The sequence below is a fragment of the Onychomys torridus genome, chromosome 5, assembly GCF_903995425.1.
Source record: "Onychomys torridus chromosome 5, mOncTor1.1, whole genome shotgun sequence".
In the NCBI taxonomy this organism is placed as follows: Eukaryota; Metazoa; Chordata; class Mammalia; order Rodentia; family Cricetidae; genus Onychomys; species Onychomys torridus.
Window position 1 is genome coordinate 127,599,844 of NC_050447.1, and position 13,850 is coordinate 127,613,693.

General features: G+C 54.6%; 1 protein-coding gene across 6 annotated transcripts; it reads right to left on the bottom strand.

Annotated features, from left to right (window-relative positions):
- Nucleotides 1-478: 478 nt before the first annotated feature.
- On the bottom strand, nt 479-13,489 carry Rnf44 (ring finger protein 44). Of its 6 annotated transcripts, XM_036188383.1 has the most exons (12): nt 7,918-9,175; nt 7,397-7,566; nt 4,215-4,365; nt 3,835-4,024; nt 3,302-3,469; nt 2,757-2,933; nt 2,505-2,666; nt 2,293-2,414; nt 1,988-2,075; nt 1,783-1,904; nt 1,609-1,708; nt 479-1,488 (listed from the first exon to the last, which is right to left on the bottom strand). In XM_036188383.1, the coding sequence occupies exons 3-12, from the start codon at nt 4,319-4,321 to the stop codon at nt 1,426-1,428; spliced, it is 1,299 nt and encodes a 432-aa protein (XP_036044276.1). In that variant the 5' UTR covers nt 4,322-4,365; nt 7,397-7,566; nt 7,918-9,175; the 3' UTR covers nt 479-1,425. The 6 variants fall into 6 exon arrangements, with proteins under 6 accessions (XP_036044276.1, XP_036044275.1, XP_036044277.1 ...); XM_036188382.1 differs by lacking the exons at nt 7,397-7,566; nt 7,918-9,175 and adding an exon at nt 13,358-13,489; XM_036188384.1 differs by lacking the exon at nt 7,397-7,566 and having other exon boundaries at nt 7,918-9,176.
- Between the last annotated feature and the right edge of the window lie 361 nt (nt 13,490-13,850).

Sequence of the window (13,850 nt, forward strand, 5' to 3'; positions counted from 1 at the left end):
GACCTGAAAGGAGAGCAGGGAACTGGCCTCCTCTGGACCTTGGAGGGCAGGATCAGGCTGGGAGGCCCATGTGGAGGTTCACGCCCTCCCTGTCCTCATGGGATTCCTAGGAGGAGACCCCACCAGGCAGGTGGGAGACAGCCCCTGGCTGGAGGAAGGCCCTGAAAAGCAAATGGTCCCGGTAGGCTCTAGGGACATGTGCAGTACAGTGCATGGCAGTTATCAGCTGAGCACAGACCCCCAACCCTGCCCTGGGACTTCTAGCCGCACAGTCATATGGAAGGCCTGGTGCAGCACAACCTGACCTTTCTCTGCCCCCTGGGCGTTTGGTCCCGGTTGGTCCCTATGCCCTCACCCTACTCCTTTAAACCAATTAAGAAAAATTAAAAACAAAACAAAAACAAAAACAAAAACAAAAAACAACCCCCCCCAAATCAACCAACCAAACAAAAAACAAAACAAACAAAAAAACCAACAAAAAAACAAAAATAAAAAAAACCCAAAAAACAAAAACAAAACAAAACACCTACCAAACACCTCTAAATATCCACACCCCCTCCACGCAATTTTTGGGCCAAATGAATAAACAAAAACTGCTGTTCCTCACATTCATGCAAAACGACAGAGGGGGAGAAGATCAAGCATTGGTCTGACATTGTCACTGGTGGAGGGGCGGCCACCAGAAACACAAGGACATGCCCAGATATCGTGGCTTGGCTCCTGCAGAACATAATGTGTCCAGCTTGGAGCCCCCATCCCATTTGCTCCAAGAGCCTGGCTGGGATACACCTTCCAGCCTGGGGGTGGGCTGGAACATTGTGCCTGGGGTGAGAGTCCTGAGGAGTCAGACCCACACTGCACAGCAGTGGAGGAAGAGCCGACTGCCTAAGTCTGTCTGGAATCAAACAGGACTCAGATCTGGGACTTAGGAAATGGTCTCTGGCTACTATCTGCCCACAGATGTGGTAGGACCACCTGGGCAGGGAATACTTCACTTCGGTACAAGAGACCAGTTGACCCAGGGTGGCTACTCCTTTGCCCACTTGGGGGGTGGGGAGTCACACTTGGGGAATGGACTCCTGCCTCCCAGAGCCAGCAGGAAGAAGGACCCAAGGGCAAATAAGAGGCAGACTGAGTTGGGGACACTCAGGCAGCTCCATGACAGGAGGGAGGGCAGGTGGACGGACGGACGGACGGCGGGCGGGCGGGCGGGCAGTTTGGGGAAGGAGTCTTTGGAGCTTGGCAAACGCAGGGGCTTATTGCAGGGGCTTCTCCAGGGCTGACCTGGCACCAGCTCTGGAGTAGCAGGTGACAATGTTGAGACAGGCCTGGGCCCTCCCTTACAGTTCTCCCTGGGCCACTCCCTGCCCCCCCCACCCATTTCCGGAGCTTTGGGCAGGGTTCTTGTGGGTGGCTGAAGGAGCCTCACTCAGCCTCCCTGGGCACCTCGGAGGCATCGGCCCGGCAAATGGGACAGGTCCGGTTAGCCTGGGAGGAACAGCCACACATCAGACCTCACTCTTACCTGACCTGCCGCCCCCACTTCTTTGACTGGGATAAGCTCTCCACACTGCAGACTGGGGCTACCTGGAAGTTAGGCCACCTTACCTTCAACCACTTGTCAACACACTTGGCATGGAACTCATGGTTGCAGGGAAGGACTCGGAGCAGCTGCCGCACCTCAAAGTCACTGAAGCAGACCACACACCTGAGGAGCAGCACAGTGTCACCCCCCACCCTGACAGCAGAGACCCCTCCCGGGGGTCTGGGTAGGACACTCACAGGGTCTGCTCAGACTGATGGCTGTCAGGGTTAAAGCGGTAGGACGGCAGTTGCTCTATGTCTGCTTTGGTGAGGCCTCGGGGCTTGGCATCTCCCAGCCGCTCAGCCAGGTTCAGGAGGGCCTAGAGCCAGGCAAGGGAGGTAGGTCAGCAGCACCTCGCGCTGGAGGTCTCCCAAACTCCACCTCCCAGCACAGGTACCACACCTCATAGTTCTCCATCTCCACATCATCCACATCCAGATCCAGGCTGATGGTGGGGCCCATGGTGGTCGGTGACATTGGCAGCATTGAACTAGAGAGGAGCCCCAGAGTGCAGTCAGCAGAGGGAGATGGCACAAAGCACCCCCCTGCCTGCAAACAGCGCAGAGCTCTGCGCGGCTCACATCAGGACCTGGTGTTCGTTCAAGCACACCAGAAGAAAGGCAGGGATGACTGTTACATGTGGTGTGGGCTACCAGAGCTGCGGAGGGCCACAAAACAAGGCCTAATGGCTCTATGCTGGCACTTACAGGAAGTAGGGTAGGAAGCTTGGGTAGTAAGATGGCGGCGGCGGCGGCGGTGGCGGCGGCGGCGGCTGCTGTAGACGGTATCTTTGTGTGCTCAGTCTTCGTGGCATCATGTGGGAATACGGCTGCGGAGGGAGAAACAGATGTAGTAGGTGAGCTAGCAGGGCTGGCTGCTCACTGCTAAGCCTGGCTGGAGGGACAGGGTTGGCACTTACCACACCGAAGGACAGCTCTTGGTGCAGTGGGTCATGGGGCAGGTAGTGAAGGGGCACCGAGGGTGACAAGGCCGGGCCAGTGGCAGAGGTGGAGTAAGTGAAGCTACCTATGGGGTGCTGGTCCCCTCGAAGGTCCATATCATTATCCAGTCGCTGCAGGGGCTGGAAGAAGAAGGGACGGGTCAGCCAGCTGCTTACAACCATATCCTCGCCTTTCCCACTCCGCACTCCCCCTCAACTCCCCCAACTCACCATACGTGGGTGCTGGGTCTGCAGGGATACAAACTGACCAAGAGGTGCCATGTGGGTAGGTTGGGGCGGTGGGGCCGGTGGCGGGGGGTGAAGAATGTAGTGGTCACTGGAGATGAGGTGGGGGTAGGTGTGATAGGGCACAGGGAGCTGTTGCATGGTACACGCCTGGATCAGCTGCTGAGAGAGGGCAAAGAAGTCGGGCCTATGTGCCATGAGGCCAGGGAACAGCACCCGGCTAACGGTCCTCACTGTACACACAAACCCAGGAGCTGTATATAGCAGCAAGTTCCATTCCTGCCCTAGGCTGCCCAGGTAGGATGCCCCACCACTGCAGGGTCTCTGCCAATGTATGCGGCAGGACCTCTCAGCTGCCTCACACCTCTGTGGGAACAAACGTGGCTCTGGGCCATGGCCAGAAGGCCAAGTTAGTACACTGACAGCCTGCACTGGCGGTTAGCTCAGTTCCTAAGGGTGCCTGTGCTCACACCTGCTGGGATGGAGAGTGTGGCATGTACCTGGGGTGGGAGAAGAAAGCATTCACTCACCGGAGGTGGGAGGCAGCAGAGGGGATAGTGCTGCCCACTGAACATCACGGAGCATGCTGGGAGCTGCTGGGCACTGCAGCCAGGGATGTGTTGGCTTGTAGGCAAGGGGAAGCCTTGGGTGGTCACTGTGGTGACTGTGTAGGACAGAGGGACAGGTCCCTGGTGCACCTGTGGAAAGAGCACCAGGGAACTCTAGGGAGGAAGCCTGGCTCTAAGAGCGATCTTCAGAGTCCTGTGGGAGTCCAGGAAGGTCTCTGGGACATAAAGCCAGCCTGGTCTACACAGGAAGTTCCAGGTCAGCCAGGATTACATAGTGAGACCCTGTCTCAAAATACAAAAAGGTCCTGTTGGGCAGAACCGGTGTGCTAATGAATCCTTTACAGCAGGCACCCCAGAGAAGACCCTCCCCTTTACCCATATCATGGGACTAACATGCTAAGTACAGCAAGGGAGAATCAGCTTTGCTGCCTTTGCTTCTTAGACCAGTTTGACAGAAGCTTGGGGTAGGGCGGGCTAAGAGTCGTCCTACCTACCTGTTCGTGAAGATCAACCATGAACGGGCTCTGCTGGGTGGCTGGGTGCAGCATTCGTGAGCTCCTGCCGGCAGGAGCTGAGGCTCGGGGCTCCTCTACAGAGAGGTGTGATGGCTGGGGCAGCAGCTGCTGGGAGGCTAAGTGCTCATCCTGGGCAGGTGGGCTGGCCAGGGGCCCCTCGTGGCCAAGGCTGTACCACACAGAGGAGCCCCAATAGGATAGAGGAGCACCACTCATTTATAATGCAGGGAGGGAAGCCAGGGCCATAACCCACATTAAGAAGCCAAAATAGATAGCTCAGGGCTCTGGGGCCCACCCCTCTGTTCCTGAACCCAGCCAAGATGGCTCCCCTTGAACTAGGGATGGAGACTTCTTCGTACCTTCCCCAGAGTGGGCCTGGACTGCTGCTCGGTCTTGTAGAGAATTGCCAGTGACGCACAGGGGCAGAGGGTGGCCACTTAGTCACTGCCAGAGTCCATGGTCTCATCAGGGGAGCAGGGAGGTGGAGGGGCTGGGCCGGGGCTCACAACCCTAGGAGGCAAGTAGAGAAAGACATAGAGGGATAGAAAGACCCAGAGAGGTAGGTCCTCCTCTGGAGCTGGCGTCCAGTGTTAACAGACTAGACGGAGCCTTCTGCTCTGTGAAGTAGGATCAAATCTTAGAACACCGTAAATTCAGAGAGCTGGCTCCAGTGAGGCTCAGGCTGGAGGAAACTTCCTTTGCCTCACCCCTGGCTACATCTTGGCCTCTAAGCAGATGAGGCTCTTGGGAGCTGCAGTTTCCCCTTTTATGTCGCTGGAAAGAGGAACTTCAAAAAGGCCTGGGACTCACTCTCAAGGGCTAGGTAAGATGGTCTGACCCATATCCACCTTTGGAAACTTGGTCTAAGGTCAGACACCATTCTCTCTCCCTAGCCCTTTACCTTGGTACACACTCAGCTGTGACGCCACCCATTAATTAAGGTGTTAGTAGGCTCTGCAGAAGAGACTCACTGCCCTAAGTCCCACATACGTGTTGCAGATAGGAAATAGGGCAACTTCAAGCCTATCTACATGTCCTGCTGCTGTTGTGAAGGCCACCTCAAGGCTTCACAGGGCCTAGGAAAGAAACTTGCCACTGGTAGCATGCTGGGCCTGACATGCATCAATCAATGTCTTTGCTCTGGGACCCCCCATGTGGACCCCAATGTGGGAAGTAGAGCTCTTTGAAAAGGGATGAATTTGAGAGGAAGACAGAAGGGCAGGTCTCTCTAGGGTCAAAGTGAGGACGGGGGTGGGTGGGTGGGGGTGGGGAGCAGGGCGCTTTCACTACTACTCAGAACCAGGGTGAAGTCCTGGCAAGGACCACTCTGGAACCCCATCAGGCCCCGAGACACCGAAGAGTCTGGGCCAGCTCTCTGTGTCACCGCCACAAGCAGGCCTTTCTACTCTTTCTCAACCGACAAACCTATGCATGCCTCATGTCCAGTTCCAAATGTTGCTGCCTGCTAACACAGCAAGGGAGGAAGGCCAGTTAAGCACCTCAGTCATTCCAGCTAACATCACAAGAACCATTTCCTTTACCCAAGACGCCCCAAGGCTGCACAGAGGTGTGTAAAGCACACAGTGTGGCAGTGATGACAGGCTGCTGCCAGTGAGGAAAGACTGGAGATAATAAATGACTCCCCACAAATACTAGTCTCCAAGGAAGGCTAGAAGAGAAGGGAGCACTTGTCCTCCTTCCCAGACCCTGTCCACTCTCTGCACCTGACTGTCACTGGTAACTGGCTTTGAGATCCCCAGCTGGGCCAACTATAGATACCTGACACACAGCTCCTCACTTCCGGATTCCACACTAGCTACAAACAAGGACCAGGAGTAACCCACTCCCAAATACCTGAAACGAGATGCCTGGCCCACCCCAAACCAGCAAACAGAAGGGCATTTAGTGGGTGATGGTGCCAAAGGGAACAGCATTACCCCTAACAAACAACACCCCCAAATTCTTGCCAGGGTCTTAGGTCCATGGCTTCTAGTCCCTGAACCTCAGCCTCCTCCTCTGTAAAGATGGGAACAACCTAAGAATGATCTCCCAAGGAACCATCAATGGCCACTCTAAAGGTAACAGAAGAATCAATCCTTAAAGTGAATGCCAGAGGTAGTGTGAATGACCATTAACAGAAAATAAGACACGCTGTCCTGCACCCCAACACTAGGCAGGCATGAGGTAAGAAAGTCTTGAAGGTCTGAGAAGCATGCTGCCCTAGCTGTGTCCCCCAGAAGGGAAAGGTGATTCTGTAACTCCTACTGGGAACCAAAGTGGTAAAGGGGGCACACCCATTTCAGTTACTGAAGCCCCAAGAGGAGTTGCTCTAGACCACGGAGAACAGAATCGGTCCTGGCTGGTTCCCTAGACCCAGACTCCCCAAGTCCCGGTCCTCTCAATGGTAACAGTGGTCAGAGGAAAAAAACCACAGACTCCTTCTAGAGTCACACAGGACACGGTGAATCTCTTAGTGTCTGTGAGTATCTGCAAGAGACTGAGCTGGATCTAGCGACACTCAAGGTCAACCAGCAACACTGCTTTTGCACACCTCTTTCACTGCACTCTCTTAAGAAGTTTGTGTAAGCTCCCCTAAGTCCGATCTTGCCCCCATGAGTCCACAGCCCTGTCAGTACAGTGTTCCAAGCATGTCTCTGACCCTGGCATAGAGTCTGTTTGCAAAAAAAAGATGCTCCCTTCTAGCAGACCAGCAAAGTGAGACTCCAAGATCAAGAGCAGGCTTAGGCGGGAAGAAAACCTCCCCCTCCCTACTTGCTCGCCCAACTCCCACTCTAAAGAGGAGCTTTCCAACTTGCATTAAGACCGCGGAGGCAGTAGAGGGTGGGACCACCACACCTTGGCCAGCTTAGACTCCCTGGGTGACCTTGGTTAAAGAACTCCTTTAGTTTTCGCTAAGCCTCAGTTGTAACAAATTAAAACGCGGGCTGAAATCTCCCCAGGGCACCCCTAAAAAGCCAGAGACAAGAAACCAGGTGTTCACATTAGTGGGGGAGGAAAACAAAAGCCCCCGAGGATCAGGCTCCTCCCTAAAGCAGGCCAGACGCAGAGAGTGGGGTTCCAGCAACCTTCCACAGCCACCCCTCCCTGGGGACGGGGCCGAAGCTCGCACACCTGTCCCAGGAGAGACTCCGTTGACCCCCTTACTCCTTAGTGCCGCACTCGGAGGAACACTGAGGGACGGGGCAGGCAGCAGCGCAAGGACTAGAGCGCTGTGACTTTAAGAACCGAGGATCCCGGACCATGTGCTCGGCGTGAGACAAAAGCAACAACAAAGGAAGTGGCGGCTGCAGGGGGAGGGGGTGGCTCCTTCCCCTCCACCGCTGCGCTCAGCTCCGCAGAGGGGTGGCCTGGCCGAGTCTAGGTAGCCCCAGGCAGCACCTGGCCCGGGGGCCTCACCGCCGTCGCCCCCACCCCGGCAGCCCAGGATCTATGCCCACGAAGCCGGCAAACCACAGCGAGTCCCCGAGGGAGCCACAGTTCCGGGGTGCGGGTCCGAAGTTAGGGGCCTGGCCCGACTCACCGGCAGCCGTCCGACAACGCGCGGGCTCCTTTGTTCGCGATGCGGGGTGCGGATGGTGGAGCGCCGGCTCCTTCCCGAGCCTGCTCTGTCTTCCGCCTCTCCGGCACGGACACGAGAGAAGGGCGGCGCAGGACGCAGCTGTGCGATCCGGCGGGCTGGCCCTTTAAGAACTGTCCGCGGCGGCCGGATGGAACCAGCCCCACGTTTGATTCACAACATTCGGAGCGGCGGGAACGCGCAGCGCGGGAGGCGGCTCGCGGGGGCGCGCCAGGACGCTCAAAGCAAACAGCAGCGGCCAGAGCCGGCGCCCGCCCCGCCCCCGGCCCCGCCCCTCGACGCCGCGCCGGCCAATCGCGCTCTGCGGGCGGCACGTGACTAGCGGGTCGCCATCTTGAAAGCCAGGTTAAAAAAGCCTCCTCGCCCCCTCCTCATACTTCAGGGCCCCCACAGCCAGGTGGCAGGCGAAGGACGGGGCACCCCCGAGTGTGGGACCACGGCGCGCATTAAGATGTCATGGTTACCTTCTTAGGGCCGCGGGGACCGCAGCCTCTCACGCAGCCGAGGTGAGAGGACCGCCCTCAGCCCCGGCCGGCACGCTTCCCGGAGGTGACGTCACTCCCAAGCCCTGCAGGCCGGCGATGACCTCATAGCCCACCGCGCCTCTCGTCTCTCCTGTTTTCTGTTCCGTTACGCGGCGCCTTTAAAAAGCGGCGACAGCCCAGGTGGCCCGAGAGGCCAATGACCGACGACCCATGCAAACGACTTAACGTCTCCTGGGCAGGGGGATTGGTCCTGCGCACGTTGACGTCACAGAAACATTTCGCCACCCCGCCCCCAGCGATGCAGAGGGTGGGGTGGGGTGGGAAGGGGAGGCCCTAGTTCAGCTGATGTCGGAAGAACTGGCTGTACCAAGCCCAGGGAAGTTTCTGCACTTTCGACACTTTAGTTTTCTACGCCTTCCAGCCCCTGTGAGTCTAGGGAGTATAACAAGCAGTACTGGAGAGGAGATCCACACACACAGGACTGGAGGATCTCTGTGAGTTCGAGGCCAGCCTGGTCTACACGGAGTTCCAGGACAGCAAAGGCCACTAACACCCTGTCTTCAAAAGACAACAAAAGTGTCACACACCCAATTAACAGCTGAAGCAAGAGAGGGAACAGAGATATAAACCCAACAGAGATGTAAACAGCTGAAGCAGAGCCTCGGTCTCCTTAGGATGTCTCCCAGGCCAGCAAACAGATCACCAGAATTACCTAAAGCACTATGTATGTCTACTAGGATGGTCTGTAGTAACTGGACTCCTCCAACGCCCACCAACCCAGAACAAGATGTCAGAACAAAATGGCAACAATTTGTTAAACCTATGTGGCAGGCTACAGGATCGGGTACACTAGTGGATACTAGTGTGTACTTAGTGGATATATCCCATACTCTCAAATATTTAAAAAAACAACAATTTGCTGAACAAGAAGTAACAGTATTATAAATTTCAATCGAATATTGTATCTGCACATAGTATTTCTAAAAGGATACAGAAATTATCAAGGTACACCTGCTCAGGAAGGCAGATTTTAATTTTCTATTATTTGTTTTTAGACACAGTCTCATATATCTCAGTCTATTCTCAAACTCCTGATCCTCTTGCCTCTACCTCCCAAGTGCTGGGATTACAAGCATACACCACTTCTCCTGGTTTAGATTTTTAAATTTTGATAACTGTATATTTGCTTTAAAAGATTCTAGACAGAGTTGGGGCGGTGGTGGCACACGCCTTTAATCCCAGCACTTGGGAGGCAGAGGCAAGTGGATCTCTGAGTTCAAGGCCAGCCTGGTCCATGGATTGGATTTCAGGATAGCCAGGACTACATAGAGAAATCCTGTCTCAAAATACAAACAAATTCTAGACTGTACAACCTGCTGAAAACCATAAAAGAATATATCTTAGGTCTATTTTTAAAAAATTTTTTTGGTTTCTCAAGACAAGGTTTTGATGCCTGTCCTGGATCTTGCTCTATAGACCAGGCTGGCCTTGAACTCACAGAGATCCACCTGGCTCTGTCCCCTGAGTGCTAGGACTAAAGGTGTGTGCCACCACTGCCACTGGCCTTTTTTTTTTTTTTTTTGACAGGGTATAGTTTGGGAGCCTGGAACTCTGTAGCTCAGGTTGGCCTTGAACTTACAGAGATCCACCTGCCTCTGCCTTCCCAGTGCTGGGATTAAAGGCATGCGCCACTACTGCCTGGCTCTTAAGGTCTATTTTTAAAAGATGTCATGTGTATGGATGAGTTTGTGCACCTTGTGCACTCACTGCCTGTAGAGTCCAGGAGAGATGTTGGGCCCCTTGGAACTGGAGTTACAGGTAGTTGTGAGTCAACTGATGTAGGTGCTGGGAATTGAATCCTGGTCCTCTGGAAGGTGCTCTTAATTGCTGAGCTCCAGTACTTTATAAGCCCGATCTTAAGGCATTAAAACTTTCATTCTCTTAGAATGAAAATGTGTCCTCAGGAAAGGTAGCCAATGGAAAGAATCCAGAAGGAAACTGTGGGAACAATTTTTGGCTTAGAATGTCCTTTAGACCAACTAATTGCACTATGGATGTACAGCTAGTAACAAGATAACAAGATGGTACCTGGAGGCAATTTGCAGATCTCTAAGCAACAAGAGATCAAGTTAATGGATGCAGTGGTATAGATGTAACTTGGAATTCCACTCTACAAATGTGTGTGAACTTAGATGTGGACATGCCCAATGATCTTTGTTTGCTCCTTATCAATTCTTCCTTGTCTCTATTAACCACAAGCAACTAGAAAATCCTGCCCATGTTCAAAGATATCTACATCCGAACCCTTGCCCACTTCTACAGGAGGAGCCTGCCACCGAGTGTACACTGGCACTTAGTAAGCTCACCCTATCAATCTTCAGGCTCACATCTTCTAAGCCCTTCCTGCACCACAAGGTGCTCCTCTGGCCAGCTGCGCCTGGCCATCCTCTGTTGGAGGCACCTTCCCTTTCTATAAATCAATTCCTCCTTCCTGCTCTTCAAGGCTCCACTCCCACTCCTCTCTTATGGGGGTTGAGCTGACCCTGACCTCCACTTTGTGCCACTAATCCATAAAACCCTCTCAGTCACTGTCTCACTCAATCTCCCCTCCTGGCTGAAGGGGTTCATCGTTTTGAGTGCGCCGAAATCCAGCCTTTACTACAAATGTGGCCTCGATGTGCGGGTGAGGATCTGAGGGCCACGGCAGTGAGGTGACTTGCCTAAGCACAGATTTCTACTTTCTTCCCTCAGAAAACCACCCTCCAGAGACTTTAAGAGATAGCTGTCACTAACGTGCCTGCCAGGCAAGTTTGAGGACCTGAGTTCAATCCCCACAACACATAAAAAGAGACATGGAGACAGGTGGACACCTGGGGCTGGCTGGCCAGCCAGCCAGCCAGCCAAGACTAGTTGGTTAGCTGCAAACCCCGACTTTGAAAAGGATGGACAGTGCCTAAGGAATGACAACCTGGGTTGAACCCATGCCTCCACACATCAGCACACACGTGCACTCACAAAGCAGATAGCACGGGCTCGCACACACAGAGAAACAAAAACCTGCCTTCCATTCACAATCCAGTTAGAGGCTTTTAAACCCAAATCTGGCCCATGTATCATTTTATCTGCCTAATATATCTTTAGCATCACCTCCCACATTCGGCAGATTCTCTGTCAAGCTCTAGACATAGCCAGACAGCGTTCTTGTGCCTTTCCTAGCCTGTCAGGTGTGTTCTGGCTTCCTGGACCCAACAGAACCATTGCCATGCTGCAGGTGGGACATCTCCATGTGGCCATCTTGCAGTTCCTGGCAGGGACCAGACTCATCTGGGACCTGGCTCCCACTGGGCCAAATGCCCAAAGATACTCTGGGGTGTCCCTACTTGGCCAGGTAATCCCTTTCCCACCCTTTCCCATACAGGACCCTCTCGATGATCTACTCAATCTGGGCCTGGCCCTGGAATCCCACAGTCAGTCTCTCCCCAGGAACAGAGGCCCCAAATACCTCCAAACGTGAAGATCTTTCCTGGCCACATGCAAAACTGTATACGCAGAAGAGAGGGGAATTTTATCAAGTTTCTTAAGTTTTCAACAGAAGCCAGCAATCTGGACTATTCTTCAAAACCTTTGGGATCCCTCTGTGCCTCTTCCTCATCACAGCTCATCCCCTGTGGGGTGTGGCCCTCATACCTATTGTGTGCCTTTTATGACAGCCTATCCCCCAGCAGTCAGGTACTGTTTACTCAGAGAGAGGAAGTAACTGCCCTCACCACAGAACCCGGAAGGGTGGCCCTGAAAGGCTCTGTATCCAGTCCTCAGGTGGCTTACCCTGACTGTCTCGCAGTGAGCTAAGAGCTAGATGCCAGTGTTTGCCCCATTTCACAGAAGAGGTAACTGAGGTGAAAGAGGGCTCTGACACACCCCCAAGACTTTGAAATAAATGGTCCAAAGCATAGACGTGCCTAGGGCAAAAGAAGACCACAGAGAGGCTCAGGACCTAGCAGGTGGCTTGAGGTGGCAGATGAAAGCTCGAGAGTGCAGCAGGATCCAAGTGCAAAGCACTTGCTGCTGCGTTCCAGCTTCCTCCTCTGGCCTCCTCCACACATGAGCAGAGCTCTGGCCAGCTGCAGCAGGAAGAAGATGCCAGCACTCTTCCCTAAGTCAGGGTTCCCACCTACTATCAGAGCCTGAAGATGGGCTGCCTCCCTTCTCCTGAGTGAGGAAGTATTCCATTCCTTTCTTCCTTGGGCCCTCAAATCTTCCTCCATAGAAGCAGGACACAACCACCTTTCCAGAACTAAGGAAACATGCAATTAGGACCTTGGGACACAGTATACCTTGGCCAGCTTGGGACTCGGACCTCTCAAAATACCACCAAGCATCAGACTTGAGCCCAGAGCCTAGTACACCAGGCACAGAGTGGACAGGCCCTGTTCTACATCTGCTTTGGGCAAGGATGGATCCCAGCTTTGCCTCTCCAAATAATGACATTTGTGCAGACGGGCAAGGAGAAGACAGTGTGGGTCCGCGTATGTTGTTCTGGGTCTTGTGCTCATTAGAGCATCACTCTGGGTCCAGCTCTGAGTTGTCTTCATCTTAGGCTCTCATCTGTAAAATGGGGTCAATGACAACACTGATAACTGAGGCACTGTTCACCTGCTGGATGTAACTAAGACAGGAATACACTAATGAAGGCTGGCTCTCAGGGGCTCCGTGACCTTGAGGGCTTCCTAACCTCCCTGAGGCTATTTGTCCAGAGGTTAACACTGGAAGAGAGTACCTGTACTTACCTCCCTAGGTAGCTCTCAATGGATACGAAACTGGCGGTGTGATTCCCTGTTCCCTGGTTACGTCTGCAGTGGGATGTGTGAACCTTGGGTGTATGCTGGGGGGCTTTTTTCTCATTCACCCCTCCCTATACTGCATGCACCTCACCACTGCAATCGCTCAGTCTGCGGTAGGATAGGAGAGCATTACACCACTAAGAAGAAAACTCGGGGTTACAGGAGTGCAGTTTCGCCCCCCCCAATTTGTTTCCTCCCTGGCCCCCAGCACCAACTCCACTCAAGCCTAGTGGGGTGCAGACAGGAAACGCTTTTCTACTGGGCAAGATGCAAACCGACTATCGATCCCTCGGGGTTCGAACATCACGAATGCAGTGATGGCTCTGGGTTAGTGCTGTTACCAGGACCTCCAGCCACTCTTGCTGCCGAAGGGTGAACTGTTAGGGACCCACACGGGGCCACGGGATCCTCTCTGGAGCTCCACCAGCCGTACGCAGAGCTCTCAGAAACTCGTCCAGCCGGACGCCCTAGCACTTGGACCGAGCGGACCGGCCGCAGCGACGACTGGGGCCGGCGAGGCCTCACCGAAGCGCCCGCACCTCCCGCCGCGTCCACAGCAGCCCGCGCCCGGTAGTTACCTGGGGCCACCGCTGGGCTCCACCCCCACTAGGCGGCGGCGCTGCTCCCAGAAAAGCCGGGTCCCACTCCGGCTGCGGCTGGGAAGCCGCCGGCCTCGGCCCTCCCCCTTGCTCCCGCAGTGGACCCTGCTCCTTGCCTCCCCCTCCCTAAAGCTCGCGATGGGCTTGTCGGGACACACCATCGTGGACAGGGGGTATAGAGGCGGGGCGTCTGCATGCTGCTTTCCTGGGATCGCAGGTGCAACGCGCCCGAGCTGTATGTCACGCCCCACCTCACTTGCATGCAATGGGCCCGTCGGGCCATACCATCGCGGTTAGGGGGAGGAATTGGGCGGGGCGTCCGGACACGCCCCCTCGGTGAACTCCCTGCTTGGTGTGCGCAATGGGCTGGTCGGGCCTCACCAATGCGGAGCGGGGAAGGACGCATCTGGACACGCCCCCTCAGCGCCGACGAAACGGCCAAGCTGAACATCCGCTCCCCCTGCTGTGCACA

Coding starts and splice junctions, on each gene's coding strand:
- Rnf44 (XM_036188382.1), bottom strand. CDS start 4,321: ATGAGACCATGGACTCTGGCAGTGACTAAGTGGCCACCCTCTGCCCCT. Junction 1,905..1,987: donor TGGAGATGGAGAACTATGAG/GTGTGGTACCTG, acceptor GCCTGGCTCTAG/GCCCTCCTGAACCTGGCTGA. Junction 1,489..1,608: donor GTGTTGACAAGTGGTTGAAG/GTAAGGTGGCCT, acceptor TGTTCCTCCCAG/GCTAACCGGACCTGTCCCAT.